Source organism: Arvicola amphibius, chromosome 7 (assembly GCF_903992535.2).
Source record: "Arvicola amphibius chromosome 7, mArvAmp1.2, whole genome shotgun sequence".
In the NCBI taxonomy this organism is placed as follows: domain Eukaryota; kingdom Metazoa; phylum Chordata; class Mammalia; order Rodentia; family Cricetidae; genus Arvicola; species Arvicola amphibius.
The window spans coordinates 56269686-56290248 of NC_052053.1; the positions used below are offsets into that span (position 1 = coordinate 56269686).

The 20563-nt window shown below is 39.6% G+C and overlaps 1 protein-coding gene across 13 annotated transcripts in view; it reads left to right on the forward strand.

Moving 5' to 3' along the window:
• Dennd1a (DENN domain containing 1A) overlaps positions 1 to 20563 on the forward strand; it is a 533475-nt gene that overhangs the window by 161338 nt on the left and 351574 nt on the right. For 8 of the 13 annotated variants that reach the window (XM_038335860.2, XM_038335849.2, XM_038335850.2 and 5 more), the window contains 2 exons: positions 2889 to 2938; positions 12829 to 12948. The exons of 2 other annotated variants lie outside the window; for them this stretch is intronic. In XM_038335860.2, coding sequence (XP_038191788.1) covers positions 2889 to 2938; positions 12829 to 12948 — 170 coding nt within the window. The remainder of the gene's footprint in view (positions 1 to 2888; positions 2939 to 12828; positions 12949 to 20563) is intronic. 3 more of the 13 variants (XM_038335853.2, XM_038335855.2, XM_038335854.2) reach the window with 1 other exon arrangement.

Here is a 20563-nt window from a genome sequence, read left to right on the forward strand (position 1 = left end):
CCGCTTTTGCATTGAGGTCGTTTACATTTCATCAGCTGCCCTGCCTTTCCAAGATCCCCTTTATGTGGCAGGAATGGAGGCTGAGCCGAGGCTGGCTGACTGAAAGACCTTGTGTGGGGGAATAAAACAGTGCAATTGACATCTATAAACCAAGCTCCCTAGCCAGACATGGTTCTTGAGAGAAAAGGGGGTTGGTATCCAGTCATTGATTGTTTCCCCTAGTAAAATTAGTGTTGGAAGATTCTGAAATACTCTGTAATAACTAAGAAGGTTCAAAAAATATTCAAATCAGGTTTTGCTCTCCCTCCCTTAGAGAATGGTCTTTCCATATTTGAATGAATGTGTTTTTCTCTGAACAAAGAGGATAAGGTAAATGAATATTTATATATGATGAAAGGATCAGTATGCAGAAAATTGGTTTATTTTGGCAACTTTTATTTACAAAGAACATTGCTTGTTTCCCCTCTTTCTTGTCGTCCCCTCCCCATACTCAGAAGTAGATATTTTAGTTCTGATTGAAATCATGTGAATATGCCTTTCACCAGATAGATGCTTAATTTTCCCCTTTGACAGCACACCACCATCTTGTTTGACATAAATTGAAATATCAAGCACTTGTGGCATCACAAGCCCCAAGAAGCATATGGTAATATGCAAACATGTGCCTGCATTTTCCTACTTTCCCTCTTCCCTTATCTCCCCTGCCTTACTACTTTTTTTTGGATGAAAAGGAAAGCTTGTGGGAGGTGGGTTATATTTAGCTTATAATGGTCATTTCCATATTTGTTCTACTATTATTTGGTAGATAAGTTCATGGTTGGTCATTACTCTTGACCTAAGAAAGTGGTAAGTAGTTTTTATATTGTATTGAGTAATAAGTTGGGCATATTCGATTCCTTTGACTATGCTGTAGAGCACAATGCTTTCTAGTAACCATGGGGGTCCTTTCTTTCAAAACTCTTTGAGGCCTTTTGCCAGTACAACTCCAGCATAGAGCAGAGAAGCGCTTTCTGCACCTGAAACTTTTGAGGAGTAAAAGATGACTGTCTTTGTAGTTGCTGATGTTGGCAATGAGTGAGCAAATGGTACTGACTTTTAAAAAGTGTGTATTAAATTGACATATGCTTTCTGGTATTATTTGTAATAGAAGGAATTGTTTGCTTTATGATGTCATGGGAGTTTTGTATGTGGATAATATGTTTTATAATTACATTAAAATGAATTTTTTATACAGTGTATTTCCAAGCATTTGTGAGACAATAATATATACTGAGAAATTGATCCTTTTATGATGCTTTATTTTAGCCACACACAACTAGTTTAAAACCGCAGTAGATAGACTGCTGAATGCCACATAGAATGTCCAATTGATAGGTAATGTTCTCAGAACATGCAGATGCTCTTAGCTTTCATTACTCTTTCAAGGCATGCCTTAACAGTGCTGCTATATATGTAGACCCAGTCCCAGATGATATTAAAATTAGGATATATGCTCAATTGAATTTTATTGGTAGAATACGATCTGGCACAACAAGTCAATGTGCTTTCTGCTTCACTGAGTGGATTATTAAATTGATGCGATTTAATTCTTGAATGATAGAACTTATTTTAAAAATAAATGAAGCGAGAAGCATCAATTCAGTTAGCATTGATAATTCATTATTATTGGTTAGAAACGCACTACATTTGTAAACTGTTCTTTATCACTTGGATTAATATTTGCAACAGGCAGGTTTGTTCAGATTTGAACCAGCTTCCAATAACCCCCACCCCCCAAAAAATGTGTTATTCATTTTTTCTTAAGGTTGGGATTTTAAATAGCTAGAAAGAAAATCAAATTCATGAAAGGAGTACTTTTTAAAAATTTATAACACTGGTCAGTGACCTTATAATTGAACACCAACTGTAGGCTGTCCAAGCCTGTGGTCAGATTAAGTCAAGACGTAGAAAAGTCTATGAAGAATAAATAGTTAATTGCTTGTATATATAATTAGCTGTGTGCATATATGTGTATATAAAATGTGTCTATTAGGAAAAGTTCTCCACCCTGTATTGTGCTACATGTTCCAATGTTCTTGTCTTAATGTAAGAACATTGTCTTTTATAAATAAATTTTTGAGATGCTACTACTTCCTGTACCTTTGTCCTGAATAAGTGCTTGCCATGATGCACCTCAGCATTTGTAAAAACATTTATCCAAACTTATAGTTTGCTTTGGATTTTCATAAGTTACAAACAGGTAAGTGTGTCTAATTATAATAATGATTTTTACTACAAACAATGGTCACAGTTTGATTTCCAAAATTAATTTATGCCACAAATAACAACTTCTTGATACAGCAACTAAATGAAGTTTTAAACTCTAAATATGAAGTTAATAATGTTCATAAACAATTATCTTAAAGTTGGCTTTCTGTTTTGCTGTAATTTGGCCTATTGATGCTGATAAGTGTTGTCTAATCCCGGCCCCCTCTGTTCCTAGGTAACAGTCAAAAACAGTGCCAGCAACAGCGGCCCTGCCAGGCCAAACCCATGTGGCTCAGTGTTATTCACTCTGATCCATATGGTCAGGCTGGAGATGGTCCCTGGAGGGGTGTTAACACTCGGCAACCCAAGCACCTCCCTCCCTTCGGAGCTTTCCTGCATGGCTCCTGCTGCTTGCCCATGTGTGATTCTTGATTAATTTTTCATTTTTAATGAAGTTTGATCATGTTTATTATTTCTCATGATTGACTGCCTGGTACTCCTCCTGTGTAATTGATAAAACACATACTTCTTCATCTGTCTCTTTCTTTCTTTAAGGTAAAGTTGCTAGATGGTGTTCTGTGATTAATATTAGATTTATCGGTCCCATTAGATGTATAAATTATCTCTCTTTCTCTTCACAGGAAGTTCTACAGACTTTGACCAAGTTTTGTTTCCCCTTCTATGTGGACAGGTAGTGTCAGATTTTCAAACTTTATAATTAAAAATAAAAAGGGTATCAATAAACCTGCTATAGAAAATAAAAGCCATGCCATTCTTAACATTCTGTCTGTTAAGCCATGGTTTAAAGCATCTCTATGCCAAGGAGAGTTCCAGTGTTCTCCTTTCCTGGGAACTTTATTAACACCATCAAAAAGTTTAAAGCTTAGAACTATGTGTTGAATAGTTTGTGAGATGTATTTTGTGTGGCATTAATCTTTTTTTGTTTATTTGTTTTGTTTTGTTTGTTTGTTTTTTGAGACAGGGTTTCTCTGTAGCTTTGAAGTCTGTCCTGAACTCACAGAGAGATCTCCCGGTCTCTGCCTCCCGAGTGCTGGGATTAAAGGCATCTACCACTACCACCCGGCAGACATTACATTTTTTATTTTGGTTATCAGACTTAAACCATGATTAAGAATGGTTGGTGTTTAATTCAATACTGTTGGATATGTATTTAAGTATTAATATATTTGGCTTAAATGATCTATGAACACCTGGCCTTGAAGTTTGTATTCCCTTGGTTTCAACTTCAAATTTAAATAGATATGGATGGACCTACCTTGTTTAGAAGCATTTTACTGCTTACAAGATATGTTACTAGATAGTAGCATTCATTTGGTTTAGGTGACCAGAGCTAGTGTTTCTGGGGAATCAGTATTTTCTACATAGGGCACGAATATTAAAACATACACAAACTTGTAAACAACCCTTAGTATTCTTATCATAGGAAGTGATTTATGGGAAAGGTTCGACTATAAGAACTCTAGGATAACTGAAATGCTGTGAGGCTTGTTTTATTTTGTTTGTTAAATAATCCATTGCATGGTAGCAGCAATTTTTCAAAAACTTGATTTTACTTTTTTAGTTTCAATTTATTAATGTTAGTAAAATGGCAAGGTGATGAGTTTTATCTTATTTGTAAGAACTGTTTGCTGTGGCTTTCATGCCAGTGAAGCATTGTTTTTATGATTATGTATTTGTCCACTTTCTTGTTGTCTCTTTTTGGTTTTCTTGGGAAATTGAACTGGGACTGTAAAAAAACATTGTTTTGTTTGTTTGTTTTAATTCTACTTTTAGTGTTAGAGATCTTAGAAAATGAGCAAATTATGACTAATGAATTTCAGAAAACATTCCAATAAAGCTATGTAAAATGTCCATCTTCAGGAAGATTCTATCATGTATCTTTAACACTCACAAATAAGGCATGATCTAAAGGATTTGAGTGGTTTAGAATACATGCAGGTAGTATGCTACTGAGTTCTTTTCTATATGTTAACACCAGTATTCTGGTCTATAGTATAAATCTAAAAATGGTGTGGGATGAGATGGGAGCTGAAGGATTTTGAGTTCTAAAGCACTCTGGAATGCTGCCAGCCACTTAGCATCAGTGTGCTCCCTGGTTCTCACATGCTGTTTTTAAGCCAATCAGCCATTGCTGTGCTTTTAGACTCAGAGCTTTTAAAACCTGGTACCAGGATGCATTAGTAGCTTGTGGGTGCTCAGAACAGAATAGCTTTGATTTTTAAGAGGATCTGTCTTTGTAATGAGAATCCCTTCTCTCCTCCTTATCCTATTGCTTCTAAAACATAGCAAGAAGTGTAGGGTGTTGTTGAGAGATTTCAGTATGTATCAGCATGTATTGAATTTCTGGCCAATTAGGAACTATATTACAAATTACAAAAAGATACTTATATAAATTAATAAAGCTAAATGTAGCTAAATGCTCAACAAAATATATAAGAAAACATTTTGACAGGATTGCTTGTTAGAGTAGTGATCTATTTTGGATAAGTGTTTTTTAATTGGCTTTGTAAACTAATATTAGAGACATGACCCCCCCTAATGCAGTATGCACACACACATGAACATAAAACACACCTCTCATTTTTCACTGCACACACCACTCTGCCTGTCTATTCATCTGGATAATTATGTTCTTAAAGAAAATAAAAGTAGAACTTCTTCAGGGATAATTCTGAAGCAACCCCCACCGTGTTACCTGTAATTTTGGATGCTTTTTTTTTTTTTTACTGCTATTGGAAAAATATTTTTCTTGTAAAACACATTTTTGCAAATCACTCATATCAATAGTGTTCTTTATTTTTTCTTTTGCAACATTATGTAGGTTGTTCAGTATGTAATATTTTGTCTTCATATTGTATTATATTCCTTAGGGTAGCTTCAGCTCATGCTGCAAACATGTAACAAAGAAGATCCCACTTTATTTGGGAGACCATATTTTCTCTTCTTTTGTACCTTTTAGGAAGACTTACTTCAATATAGAAGAGATTGTCACAATTAGACTCCTTTAGAGAAATTGAGAGGTTTTAATGTCAGGATTTTTTTTTAACTAGTTGTTCACACTCTCAAATATATGAGCTCAGATTCTGAGGCCCACAAGTTTCCCCAGATGGGTCTGTAGAACTGTTTGACTTAGTGAGTAGACAAGTGTGGGAGATGAGCAGTGTCCCAGGTGACTGCACTCCAAACAGAAGGCTACCTGATCTGAGGATCTGTGCCTTTCTACCCTAAGGAACAGTCATCCAGCTTTCTGACATTCTAGTCTGCAACAGGAGTGGAACTTTCACAATCATCATCAAATCACCCATCAGCACTGATGTCTTGCCATCTCTTGTTCTGTTTCAAGGTTGTTCTTTTGGAAACTAAGACTTACCAAAAGTAATAATGCTAGTAGCTCTGCAGAAGAGAGTCTGTCTCACGTATTAACTCATTTTATTTATCTGATGTAAGAGATAAGAGCAAGTACGTGTTCTTCATTTGGAACTGTCTGAATGTGGAGGAATTATGACTTACCTAAGGTCCTGTTAGGCTTATAGCCTGTCCTAGGTTTCATCTCCCAGTAGATCACTTTCTGGTTAAAGACTAGTCACTAAAACCAGAGAAATCCAGGGATGGAGGAAAGGAAAGAAAGTTAGCTTTGAATATCTAATGAATTCTAGTCAGTGTACCACCCTGCCTGCTTATATCCTCCCTTACTCTTTCAGCAGTGGCCAGGTGATAGGTATGAAAGCAAAGATTTTCCCAGGATAGCTCCCATTATGTTGGGTTATATGTGGAATATAGAAATGGTCTCGGGTTTAGTTCAAGATGTTTAGTAAAGGCATTTTAAACACTGTTTGAAAGGATTAGGAGGTAACTGAAGACTACTATGCTCAGAGAGAACTTGTTATGGTAGGTGAGATTTGTGTTTTGTCTGCCAGGCCAGCAAGAAGTAGGTAAGTGGAGAAGTGAACCTAACACCCCATATGCTCACAGAGCAAAGCAGAGGACAAAACCCTGAGTGAGCTCGGAGATGTTAAGCCAGAGCAGATGGAGCCTACTGGGGAGACTGCCGTGTACTGTGAGAGATTGGGCTCTGGCCACAGGAGTCTCTGAAAATGTGTGGGAGAAGCCTCCATGGTCTGAGAGTACAGAATCTCCCTCAGACTTCCCCTTTTACAGAAAAAAGACAAGATCCACAGAAGAGTAAACACCCTGCTTATCATTACCACAGTCCCAGTATTGGGAAGGAACTCCTTTTCAGTCCAGAGTTCTTGCAATCCATTGGGGATAGAAGTAGTAAAGTAAGCACTAAGTTCCTGAATTGTCTCAGAAAAGGTTCCCTGTTATTGATGAAAGCACTTCCCAGAGTGAACGAGAGACACGCCCCATTCAATGCTGTGATTGCCTCTTGTTGCACATGATGTTGACAGCAGTGTCAGTGGGTCAGAATGCCTGTGATGATTCACTGGATGCCGGGAAGCTCTTTTTCCTCTCTTCCTTTGCATAGCCTTATTTAGAACTTAAGTCAGTTTCACTGAGTTCCTGTGAATACACCAGTACTCACTAATGATAGATGTACAAAATGAAATGACACGGTTTCATGATTTTAGATGCAGCCACAGATGCAAAGGGGCTCAGATGTTACTTGGCACTTTAGCTTGTGTCTGGCATCTGCTGGGCACTGTGCACTGTTCTTTCCTCATGCTGAAATGTAGGAATTTGTAGTGCTATAGTGCTCAGTATTCTGTATGTGGGCAGCAGAAGCCCAGGTAGGTTCAGTAATGTGCTCAAGGTTCTGCCTCCGGTGTGTGGAGGGAACTGCTTTTCAAGCCCCTCTTTTTTGCTGCAACCTCTAACTCAACTCTCCTCTCCTCTCCTCTCCTCTCCTCTCCTCTCCTCTCCTCTCCTCTCCTCTCCTCTCCTCTCCTCTCCTCTCCTCTCCTCTCCCTCCCCTCCCCTCCCCTCCCCTCCCCTCCCCTCCCCTCCCCCCCCCTCCTCTCCCCTCCCCTCCCCTCCCCTCCCCTCCCCTCCCCTCCCCTCCCCTCTGTTCCCTTCCCTTTCTTCCCCTCTTCCTTTCCCTCCCCCTCCCTCACTCTTTCCCTCCCTCACTCTTTCTCTCTCTCTCTGCTTTATCATACTGCTGCCATTAGGTAATACAGCATAAAGTAATTTACTTAAAAAATAATATATAGTTATTGTAGAAAAGTAGAAAATTTAGATACCTGAAAAAAATGGCTTCCACACAGATAGATAGATAATTGTCTGAGTTAGTGCATCAGTATAAATCTTCCCATACTTCTGTTTCTGCTCCATATATTCATTATGCTAGATTTCAGTCCTTTTTTTAATGTAAATGATGGATTCAGCTGTGGCTCATGTCATTTCCACAGCATCAGGGTGTGTGGTGACCTGTTGAGGTGTAGGCTTCCTTTTGGTGCTCCCCTTGACTTGCTGTGTCCGTTCTATAGTACTGGGATGTTCTCTGCTATTCTTCCAGTTTTGATAAGTTTAAATTCTGTGGTTATGGATAATTTACTTCATCAGTCTTAGGTAGAAACGGTCGGGGCAGATCTTTGTTCTTAGAAATGTCTGGTGTTTTCTTGAGCAGATAAGGGCTATGCTGTTTCTAACAGTCTGAAGCTTACTGCCTGAGAGTGTTGTTTTCAATGCTTGACTGTCTGAGCAGGGATGGTAAGAAGCTTGAGATTCCGGCAAATGCAAAGTGTATTCATGGAAAAAAGTTTTATAGTTCTTGGACCATCAGGATGGAAGATACAGTTTGATAAAAGCTTGGCCTTTGCCCAGCTGGCCACAAACTCTCAAGGGCAGGATAACTTGGCAGTAAACAGTTCTTCAGATGATTGTTAGTAAGCCATAGTAAGCAGGGATGACAGTGTTTTAGTTCCAGACATATACTTTATAACAGTCATGGCCATTGTTGTTGTGTAGTTCCTATGTGCTAGTTTTTAAATATTCTTTATATTATTGATTTATAATTCTTAAAACCACTTTGTAGTGTGAGGATTGATTTTACAGAAGAGATCAGAGAGGTACAGTAACTTGTATGTACCTTACACAGCTTTTTTACTTACACAGCTTGTAAGTAAAAGACTTAGGATTCTTACACAAAGCACATCTCTTATTGTTTTTTTTTTTTCCTTTTTCCAGTGTCATTCTCAGTGGCTTAAAAATAACTTGGTATTTCTCCCTTCCCAAAGCAGTACCCAACACTGACTCTTCCCATCTAATTAATGTTTGGTTCTTTAGTTCTTGAAAGAGTTATCTGTACCCATCAGCTCATTCCTCAGCTCCTTTTAGCCTCTCTTGAGAGCTTTTGCCTTTCAGCTACAACTGTTCCTATCAAGGCCACCTCCTTATCATTCACAGTGATCGATAAACATTTTCCCTTCTCATCTTGATGCATCAGGACAGGTGACCTTCTTTCCCCTGTTCTGCCTGGTCCTTCTCTCTTTCCTTTAATGGTTCTTTTTTCATCTGCAGTCTCGAGTAGTGCTTCTGTGAATGAGTTCTGGATGCTTGTTTGCCTCTCTGGACTCTTTTCCTAGGGTGACCTCATCATTTCTGGAGTGTTCAGCACCACCCGTATTCAGATGACTTCTGAATTTATGCTTCCAACTCAAACATTCCCGTGGAGTTCCTAACTAGTGTGTTCAACCCTGTACTTGACATCTTTTAGATATTTGAGATGAATGCTTTTCTTTTGATGAGAGGTATTCAGTGCCCTCTCATTACTCCAAATACCCCATACCCACCCAAAAGAGCAAAAACCTTATCATGACTTGTGTATGAGGTATTCTGCATGGCCTGGTGCTCGCTTTATATAGCAACTCATGTGGTGCTACTCTTCATTTCTTGTGCTGTATTTAAGTGCTCCTGGTATCCTTTTCATTCCTGTATGTGCCCAACTCCTTTCAACCCCCATGGTCTTTGCATAGCTTTTTCCTTTGCTGGAAATAATCAGTTTCTTGTGCCTGGTGTGACCATTCCATCTTATCCTTTGAATCAGTGTTGTCATTCCCGAGAAGCTGCTGTCCAATTAGGTAATCAGCCATGTGAGTTGCAAGATCTCTGTTTTTGTTGTTCAGCATGTGTTTCCAGCACATACTATATCACCTTGTGTAGTTACAGTTCAGTGTTCAAAATAAGTAAGCTTACTGACATGTAAAAAAATCTCATTTCTTATCGAAAGACTTGACTCAAACCTCAAACTTCATGCTGTTTTTGCACCGAACCTATAAGCAACTTCAATATTAAACAAAATAAGGTGAGAAGCTTGAATAGCTGACGAGCATTTAGAGAGTAGCATGAAGGTTAGTATGGGCTTAGTTCTTGATTTATTCCCTAGTTTTGTATTCCCATTCAACTATACCTAAGTATTTAAGGGCAATCAGTATCCTGGTCTTGGTCAACTGCGCTTATTTCTGTAGGTACTCAAATGTGCTGTCTTGAGCTTAATGAGAAGCACAGTCTATTTGCATTCTTCTCATAGTTTAGTTTCTTAACCTGAGGTGAGATTTCTAGGGGAGGGCTGGGCTCGTGTTTAGAGCAGCATGGCAGGATGGAAAGGACATTGAACCAGAAGTTGGCTTGGATTTTTGCCCTAGTCCTGATTAGTTTGAAAAACAAAACAAAACCCTAAGCCTCAGTTTTCCCACCCATAAAACAAGAAAATTGGATCACATGATTCCTATGGTTCCTTTTGCTTTAACCATTGTGAAATAGCTGGTTCTTGTAGGAATTATGGTTGCTGATATTTAAAGGAAATAAACTGTAGTTTTTGAAGAAACAGACCCCGGTCATTTTTAAATGAAAAATAGTGAAAGCTCCCATAGCTAGTGGAGTGAGTGATACATTCCTTTGAGATTCAGAATCCTTCAAGTTAACCTCTGTTTGACTGCCCCTGACAGGCTTAGTTTATTGGACATTGTCCAAGGGGAGAAAAAAAAATTGAGTCAACTGCTTTTGTGTTTTTGATGACCTGACTTCAACCCCTCTAGGGTTGCAGTCATCCCAAAAAGAATCATTCATTTTAATGCAAACTTGAATCACTTGGTCCCCCAGAGGACTACTCTTATAGAAAGAAATAAATGAGGCAAAATAACTACTTGTGCTCAGGTGTTAGGAAGCTGAGTTGGTCAGGCAGACTCTAAATTATGACCTTTCTGTGAATTTTGTATTCAATCAGTCGGTAGCAGCTTGTCTCCCACCTTTTATTAATTATTCCTACTAAAGACTGGCCTTTTAAAAATAAATGTTTATCCCACTGGTTCCCAAAGCATACTTAGGGTTGAGTGATAGCTTCTCTTAATTATTCCATGTGAAGAAATTGAAGCTCTGAAAACTAGTTTTAAGAAACTTGCTAAGAGCCAGGTTGAGCTGTGCTTTGCACCAAGCCAGTGAGCAAAGAGTCTTTTTCTTTTGAGCTTCAACTGTAGTTATGCATGCTTTCTTAAAAAAATAATTTTTAATGATAACATGAAGAATTGGACATTGATGGCAGTCACGTTGCAGGTCAAGTCATTTTCATACAGGATCCTTCCTAGGAATTATCCAGCCCTGTCTTCTCTAGTTTTCATTTTGCACATTTGAGGACTAAAGTCAAAACCAATGCAAAATAATGAATCACATTCAGTTGGATCACGTAGTAACATCTCACAGAAGCTTGACCTTATTTGTGTCTTGGATTTAGAAAACCTGTTGCTTTAAGTATTTTAATAAAAACAGACTTCTCCTCCCCCACTAAGGCACACTTTCCTCCTGGATCACTTTAATTATGTGAGCTGGAATCCTGTTTCTCACACATCTTCAGTTCTCAACCTTGTTAAAATTAATCATATAATCCCCTTTTAAAACATAGTATTAAATCACCATAGTAACACAGTGTCCAAGCTTTATAGATAAAACATAACAGCCATAAAAAGGTAGCATTTGGTGTCCCCTTGACAGCTCTATAACTTTTATGGAAATGTGTTCCTTCCCTTGGCTGTAAGGTGGGAGATAGCATTTCTTGCATCTGCTTTATTACCACATTATTTTGAAATTGCCGCTTTGTTTTTGTTCACCTTTCTAGTTAAATAAGGAGAGTGGAACACTTCCTTGTTTTTTTTGAGCCATTTTCCTGTGCTTGAAGTACTCTCCAAGGGATAGAATTGTTTTCTTAAATTTAACTAGGAAAGGCCCTTGACCTTTGTGCTGGGATACCTTGAAAATCTGTTTAATTTTACTTTTCTTTTGTGATTTGTATAAGGGAACATTAGAAAGAAAGTCTATTCTATATTTGAAATTTTAATTCATAGCCTACCAAAGACAATTCAATTCTGCCTTTGGCAAAGGCCTGTTAAGATGATTTTTCATTTCTACTGACAATTGGTACCTTAACATCAGTTTGACTATTTTAGCAAGTCAGTATCTTATCAACTCAAGCACACTTTATGAAATATAGTAAATGATACATACACATTGTTGAATTCCTTGGGTTAATTCACTGTCAAATTCTAAACATTATATTAGTGTAAACTTGCATATTAGAATTTTAAATGTTTACATTTTTAAAAGCGTGAAATATAGGATGAATGGTAAACTAATAAGAATTGTGCATTTTGAAGCATTTTGTAACTTTAAAGAGTTTTAGATTACTCTGGTTACTAATATGCTTTTAAATTATTTATTAGACAATTTCTACTCTGTATTACTTTTATGTGTAGTTTATTTTGTACTAATATAAGGATATTTGGCTTTTTAATCACTTGAAACATTGCTTTAATTTTTAGTTCCTTGAATAAGGTTAACATTTTGGTATTCCTGTCCTCTAAGATAGTAAATATGTTCTTCAAAGTTCAGAAAGTATCAAAGATTCGGGAATTCATAGCCCTGCCCAGTTTTCTTTCCATTGTTCTCATGGCACTCACTGAACCTGAGTGAGTTCCCTAGCTACTCTTGAGTGTCCTTTTCTGTAAAATGGGAACATTACTGAAATTCCAAAATTATTGTGAGAACAAATGAAATGGTGCCATTAGGTATTTGAATAACCGTAGCTGGTGAGTGGTAGACACTTTAACGCCATTGATGACAGTGAGCTGGTGTTGTGGTCATTAGAGTCACAGAAAGGATTAAGAAACAGGCTTTTGCCACTCACGTTGTTGCCCTTTCTTCCTTTATACACTAGAAGTATAGAGTGCTTTTTTTCTTCCCCAAAAGCACTGATGGCCCATTGACCTAACTATCTGAAGCCCAACCTCAATCAGGGGCGTTGGAAATTGTTGATGGTTTTAATTTCTCATCGTCATTAGAATTGGCTTCTTTCTCTCCTTTTCTTCCTCTCCTTCCTCTTTCCTCTCCACTTTCTTTTTCCCCCTCCCCTGTCCTTGCTTCCTCCTGTCTTCCCTCCCTTTCATTTCCCTTTTACTTTCTTGTCTTCTCCCTTGAAGTGTGTAAATCCTAAGCTCATTTATAAAGGTTCACAAAGGAAATGTAGCAGGTTCAATGACTTGTGGTGATTAGATACATTATCTGGAAACTTAGCACACATTCATTTCTCCCTTTGTTCTGTCTTCACTGCAGCCTCACAGTTAGCCAAGTTGGCCAGCACTTCACTTTCGTGCTCACTGACATTGACAGCAAACAGAGATTTGGGTTCTGCCGCTTATCTTCAGGGGCCAAGAGCTGCTTCTGTATCTTAAGGTAAGAGAAAAGGGCTTCAGTTGTCAGTTTTTGCATAGTCCTTCTGTAATTAAGTTTTCCAGCTGTTGTTTTGGTGTCCTATCTGTTTCCCACAAGTCACTGATCTTGAGGAGAAGGACTTTGCGGTGTTGTTCTTACACTTGAAGTCCTGCAGATAATCGTATTTATTTATTTGCATCACATCCTTTGGGTGGGAAGGACCCCAATGCTCCTGAGTGGTATGCAGAAACTGGAGAGTCAGCAGGGCTTCAGTCCCTCCCGCTGTTATCTGGAGCTGTCAGAAATTAGTCTGTTAGGCTTCCCTGTGGACATTTTGTGTATGTAAGATTATTAATAAAGTATGTGTCTAGCTCAGGACAGCCTACAGACGCTGATTGTATGCTCCTTGGAGCAGCAGCCTTGCCCTCTTTGAGTCAGTGTCTGAATAACTTCCTAACCTGGCTGCCCCTGTGGAAGTTCCAGAAAAGTGCATAAGTGTAGAAGACATCTTTAGGACTGCCAAAATCCCCTTGCACACCAGAGCCATACTTGCTTAATGCTCTGTTTCCTCCTGCCAGAGGGGTAAGACATTCTGGGGTGGGAGAATGTGTGGAAATCTGATTTTGGAGCTGTTGGCTCTCTGGCCTCCTGAGGGGGAGGTAAAGGCATCCCACACACTCTCCTCTCCATCTGCCTCTCTTAAGTAGGTGTTGGGGGCCTGCCTCCTTTCTCTATCTGCTGTGGAGCAACCAGTACAGGGAGCAGGGAGGTGCCCATGACAAAACCCGGGCCCCTGTGTTTGGGCCTGGCCAGGGGTAAAAGGCCAGGCCCACTGTAGAGTCCAGAAAGGATGGTTCTCTGCTCTAATAGTCTCTGCACTTTGTTGATCTTATCAGCCAGTAAAAGACCTTCCCAGTATAACTCACTCCCCAAAGCCATACTAGGAGAAAAGGGCCCAGCTGATGAAGTTCCTTCGCTCTTGTCAGTGTGGATCACAGTTCTGCATTTTTCTAACACAGATCTCAGCATTTTCCTTCCTAGCTGATGAGGTCAACTCCCCTCAAAACCAAGCTTAGCATCTCTGGATTGGGCACCAGATGCCTGCTGCACAGAGCCCCCAGAAGGGGTGGGGTGGCTGCTTTGGAGCAGTGACTGTGTGCAGCTGTTCTTGAGTAGCCAGAGCTGTGTACTATCTGCTCAGAAGCTGGACTTGGGTGGTAGTGGTTGTTTACTTCTGACCGGGCATACATCGTTCTCTTTATTTATTTTTAATTTTGATTTTATTTTTTATTTAGAGGACATCATTTTCTCTTCCATTCCTAGCTGCTGTATTTCACAGCCTTGACCAAGATACTGCATATCTACATTGTACATTTGAAGGAGTGAGAGCTTAGTCCTGGTGGCTGAGTTTGGTAGAAAGGGTTGTCCTGGGTTGGTTGTGGTGGTGCACACCTTGATCCCAGCAGAAGCAGGTAGATCTCTGAGTTTGAAGTCAGCCTGGTATACATCGTGAGCTCCAGGCCAGCCAAGGCTACATACATAGTGAGACCTTGTATCAAAACAAAAACAAGCAAATGAAGGGTTTATTCTTTATATATTGGGGAGTTACGTTTTTTTCTTTTCAATTTGGAATCTCTGTGTGTGTGTATGTCTGTGTGTGTGTGTGTGTGTGTGTGTGTGTGTGTTTACATTTGTGTGTTTTTGTGTGCACATCCAAGCACTCTGGCACTGTAATATTCATTGGCAAATTTCAGGGAATGAGAAACCACTTATTTAAAAATGTGAATTTAATGGGCTAACTGTGTAGCTTAGTGTTGCAGGGCTTGCTTGCCTAAATACATAGGCCCTATGTTTGATCCCCAGCACTACCACCAAAAATGAACAAATAAGTATATAAATAAATTCATACTCCTTTGTTTCTACTGTTCAGTTTTATAAGTTCAGGATTTTGTGTCTGTGAGAAGACAAGTGTAGTGGCTAGTGGTTGTCAGCTTGACTATATCTGAAAATAACTCCCAAATGGCTAGACATACCTTTGAGGGATTCTTAATTAAATCATTTGGGGTAGGAAGCGACACTTTCAATCCCATTTTTAAGGTGAAAAGACACAATTTTGATCTGGCCACACCTTCTGCTGAAAGCTCAGATAAAGGAAGCTCTCTTTGTCTATTTGTCCCCACTGTTTATTCCTTCACTGGCCCTAGAGCCTACTTCTACAGGATTCTGGCATATATTGAAGACCAGGTGAGACATGCAGCCTCGTGGACAGGACAACTACTGGATTCTTAGACCTGCTGTTGGTAGACAGCCATTGTTGGACTAGCTGGACCACAGCTTGTAAGCCATTCCAACAAATCTCGTTTCTATTATGTATAAATTCATTCCTTACATTCTGTTTTTCTAGAGAACCCTGTATAATACAGATTGTGGTACCAGGACTATGGTTCTAGAGCAACAGAAGTATAAGGATGAATTTTTAAAGTATCTGGAATAGACTTTCCAATGTGCCTATATCTGCAGTTACTGAAACCTTTCTAGGAACTTGGAGAGTACTGAAAACCCATGATGTGAACTCTTTTTCTAACTTAAGGAGATGAATGCATTTGATTTTCCTGATTCACCAATTGTGAGAGGCAATAGAGTTGACTCTGTAAATAAAACTTAAGATTATTTGTGAAAGAATAAGTTAAATGATGCTGCTGGTTGGTTGCTCTTAGCATCTCTAGATAAATTAACAAAGGAAAAGAACCAGCTCAGTGATAAAAATTAACTGACTTCTAACATCTAGAATATGGTGAAAGATAACAATCAAGTTGGTGATAAAATTGACTGGCTCCAAATTTGAATAAAAGTCTAAAGTTTCTGTGTGTGCCCTAGGAGAGGATCTTTCTCCAGCAGAAAATCGAACCAAAGCCCTCATTATAAGGTTTGCTGAATTAAAGTGAAAATTCAAGTCCCAGCCTTGGAGGGTGTGGGTAGTTAAAGTAAGGGTATTAATTGGTAAACAGTGGGATCCTGTAACTTGGGCCGGAGATACATAAAAGGACCCTAATGAGCTGAGAACTTTGAACCCTCAGATTCTCAAGAGCTTGTCTCATCTGAGGAAGTAGTCTTTTCACCATTAGCAAAAGATGTACTCCCACTTAAACCCTCTGAAATATTTTCTTTTCCACCCTTGACTCAAGAAATTAATCCATCATCTGCTAAACCATCAGTGACGTTCTCTGAAGATGCCAGGCAGGACAATACTGATGTCCCTCAGAGCACACCAATAGTTTACTCTAGACTTGTGGTTCTCAACCTATGGGTTGCTACTCCTTTGACAAACATCTGTCTCTAGGAATATTTACATTCTGATTCAAAACAAAATTACACTTGAGAAGTAGCAATAAAAATAATTTTATGGTTGGGGTCTGCCACAATGGGAGGAACTATATTAAAGGGTTGAAGTATTAGGAAGGTTGAGGACCACTGCTCTAGACGTATAAGCAGACTTGAGGCTGAGCAGGTTCCAAAAGGGGAGGAAGAAAGTGTTGTCCATGAGGAGGTATGCAACACTTCTAAAGAGCTTAATGAGTTTGTGAATTGATTCAAGCAGAAGTCTGGGAAATATATGTAGGGATGGACTTTAAGGGTATGAGGTAATGATGAAAGGAATATAAAACTATATCAGGCTGAGTAGAGATTTTAGGTTTAATACAAAAGCTTGCTTAATTAAAAAAATAGGATGTCAAAAGTCTGAATGGTTGTCTGAAACATTTGTCAAAAGATGGGCTACTGAAAAGGAGTTAGAGATGTCTGATGTCCCTTGGCTTATTGTTAATGAAGGGATTTTAAGACTAAGGAAAGCTAGAGTGGGTCCACTGTGGAAAGGGAAGGCCCAGAAGACATGCCCTTTACTAATGTAAAATTATGAGAGGGGCACCAGCACTTTTGAAGAGTTTTATTTTCACCCTTTCCCATGTGCCAGGCCTTAAGGTTGGAGATGCCGCTGTTCAGTTGGATTAATTAAATGTAATGGGTTTAATTGGACCCCGAAGTAGCAGGGGCCAGGTGGCAGTAGTGAATTGCCAAAGGCAAGGTGATCATAGTTATTGCAATGGGCAGCATAGACAAAGCAGTGTTCATAAAGGCCTGACCTGTAATGGTCAGCAAAGGCACAATGGATTTTATGATGGCATGATTTATATGGACATATTTCCAGGCATGAAATAGATAAGAAGCTTATTGTGTTTTTGTTTAATCTATGTAAGTGGAAAAAATATCACACATATGAAAGGCTCTGTTTGATCATGACAAAAAGGAATGAATTTCCAGACTTGATCCGGTTTGCAGACCCAGACCCCTTGAATGAAGGGATGGCCAGCTTTCCCTGAAGAGTTTGACTGTTAGCCTTTCTACAGTTCTTCTCCAGAGGGACCAATGGCCTTTTTATAAGGGTAACCATACACTGGGGGAAAGGAAAAAAAAAATCAGACTTTCGGGGGTCTTTTTGGATACTGAATTAGCACTGGTTCTGGAATATCCCAAGAAACAATGTGGCCCTCTAATTAAAGTACAAGCTCATGGAGTTTTGGCTGATGTTCTACTCACAGTAGGTTCAGTAGGTTTCTGAACTTACTATGTACTTATTTCCCCAGTCTCGGAATGTATCTGTGATAGATATATTTAGAAGTTGGCAGAATTCTCACATTGGTTCCCTGACCTCCAGAGTGAGGGCTACTATGGTTGGAGAGGTTAAATGAAAGACTTTAGAGTTGCCTCTGCCAGGGAAAATAGTAAATCAAAAACAGTTTCACATACCTGGAGCAATTGCAGAAATTAGTACCACCATCAAGGACTTAAAAGATGCAGGGGTGGTGGTTCTCACCACATCTCCGTTTACCTTCTCCTGCCTGTCCAGTGCAGAAGTCAGATGGGTCATGAAGAATGACAGTTTACTATCAAGAACTCAATCAATTAATGACTCCAATTGCAGCTGCTGTACCAGATGTGGTGTGTTTACTTGAGCAGATTAACACATCTCCTGGTGCATGGTATACAGCTATTGATCTAGCTTTTACAGATTAACTCTCCTGCTCTGTGTCATAACTAAGTTAGAAGGAATCTTGATTGTCTCGCTTCCACAAAATAACCACATTGGTGCACCCCCTATCTTGACAACATTATGCTGATTCAACCAAGTGAGGAGCAGGTAGCAACCACTTTGGACTTGTTGGTAACACATTTGCACATCAAAGAATGGGAAATAAATCCAACCAGAATTCAAGGACCTCAGGGAAATTTTTAGGAGTACAGTGGAGTGTTGCATATAAGGAAATATTCCTTGTAAGGTGAAGGATAAGTTATTGCACCTGGCTCCTCTTACTTCGAAGAAAGAAGCATAACCTTTAGTAGGACTATTTGGATTCTGGAGACAGCACATTCTTCGCTTCTGATCCATACACCAAGTAACTTGGTATATGAAAAGCTGCTAACTTTGTGTAGGGCTTGAAACAGGTGACGGCCTTTCAACAGATACAGGCTGCTGTGCAGGCTGGTCCACTGCTTGGACCATTTAATCTAGCAGACCCAATGGTACTTAAGGTGTCAATAGTAGATAGGGATGCTGTTTGAAGTCTTTGGCAGGGCCCCATAGGTGAATCACAGAAGAGACCTTTGGGATTTTGGAACATAGGTATAGCGTCATCTGCAGACAGCTGTTCTCTCCTTGAGGGACAGCTCTTGGCTTGCTCTTGGGCTTTAATGGAAACTGAATGTTTGACAGTGAGCTACCAAGTTACCATGTAACCTGAGTTGCACACTATGAGCTGGATGTTATCTGAACCACCAAGTCATAAAGTAGGACTTAAACAGTAGCAGTCTGTCATCAAATAGAAATTTTATATATGAGATTGGACCCATGCATGTCCTGAAGGCACAAGAAAGTTATGTGAAGAAGTTGCCCAAATGCCCATGGTTCCTACTTCCACTACAATGCTGTCTACTGCAAAGCATGCACCTGTAACCTCATGGGGTCTTCCTTAAGATCACTTGACCGAAGAAGAGAAGACTAGGGCCAGGTTTACTGATGGTTATGCATGTTATACAGGCACCACCCAGAGTTGTACATCTGCAGCATTGTGACTCCTTTCTGGGACAACCCTGAAAGACACTGGCAAAGAGAAATCTTCACAGTGGGCAGAACTTCAGGCAGTACACATGGTTTGAAAGGATAAATAGCAAGATTATAATTGTTCACTGTTTAGTGAACTGTAGCCAATGGATGAACTGGATGGTCAGAATCTTGGAAAGAACATGACTGGAAAATTGGTGAGAAAGACATCTGAGGAAGAAGTATGTGGTTAGATCTATAAATGGGTAAAGGACACCACATACTTGTGTCCCATGTAAATGCTCATCAAAATGTGACTTCAGCTGAGGAAGAATTCAGTAGTCAAGTAGATAGGATCACCCATTCTCTGCATAGTCAGCCTCTTTACCAGCCATCCCTGTCATTGCCCAATGGGCTCATGAATAAAGTGGCCATGGTGGCAGAGATGGGGTTATGCATGCTTGAAAACATGGACTGCCACTCACCAAGACTGACCTGGCTACAGCTTCTGTTGAGTGCTAGATCTACCAACAGAGACCAACGCTGAGCCCCAGATATGGCACCATTTCATGGGGTGACCAGCCAGCAACCTGGTAGCAGATTGACACATTGGACCACTTCCTCAGTAGAAAAAACAGTACTTTGTCCTTTCTGGAGCAGATACTTGTTCTGGTTATGGATTGATTTGCTTTTATTGCACATAATTTTTCTTCCCAAACTACTACCTGTGGACTTACAGAATGCCTTATCCACTCTTCATGGTATTCCACACAGTAGTATTTTTAAGCAAGGAACTCAACTTCACAGCAGAGAAGCGTGACAGTGGGCATAGGATCATGGAATCCACTGGTCTTAACCATGTTCCCACCATCCTGAAACAGCTGGCCTTTTAAGACAGAGTTACAGCACCAATTATGTGACAGCAGCCTTAAGGTCTGGGGCAGGGTTCTCAGAAGGCTTTGCATCCGTCTTTCTCATAGCCAGAATGCATGGGTCCAAGAATCGGGGTGGGAAAGGCAGTGAGTAGTTCCTGTGCCAGTTCCAGTAAGAAAATTATTGTTTCTTGTTCCTGTGGCCTTAAGTTCTCCTGGCCCAGAAGTTTAGGTTCTGGAGGAGAGAGTGCTCCCACCAAGAGATACAAGAAACATTCCATTGAACTGGAAGGTCAGACTTCCCTTTGGTCTCTTTGGGCTTCTGATACCCTTAAGCCAAAAGGCTTAAGAAAGGAATAACAGTGTTAGGAGGTCAGTGATTGATTCAAATTACTGAAGGAAATTGTATTGTTTTTTCATAATGGAGGTAAAGATGATTATGTCTGGAGTGCAGGAGTTACTTTAGAGCTTCTCTTGGTGTTACCATATCCTGTGATTAAAGTCAATGCAAAACTACAACAACCTAATCCATTCAAGATGATAAAGGGCACAGACCCTTCAGGAATGAAGGTATGGGTCACTCCTTCAGGAAAAGAGCCAAGGCCTACTAAGGTACTTGCTGAGAGTAGAGGAAATATAGAATAGATAGTAGAGAAGAGTAGTTGTAAAT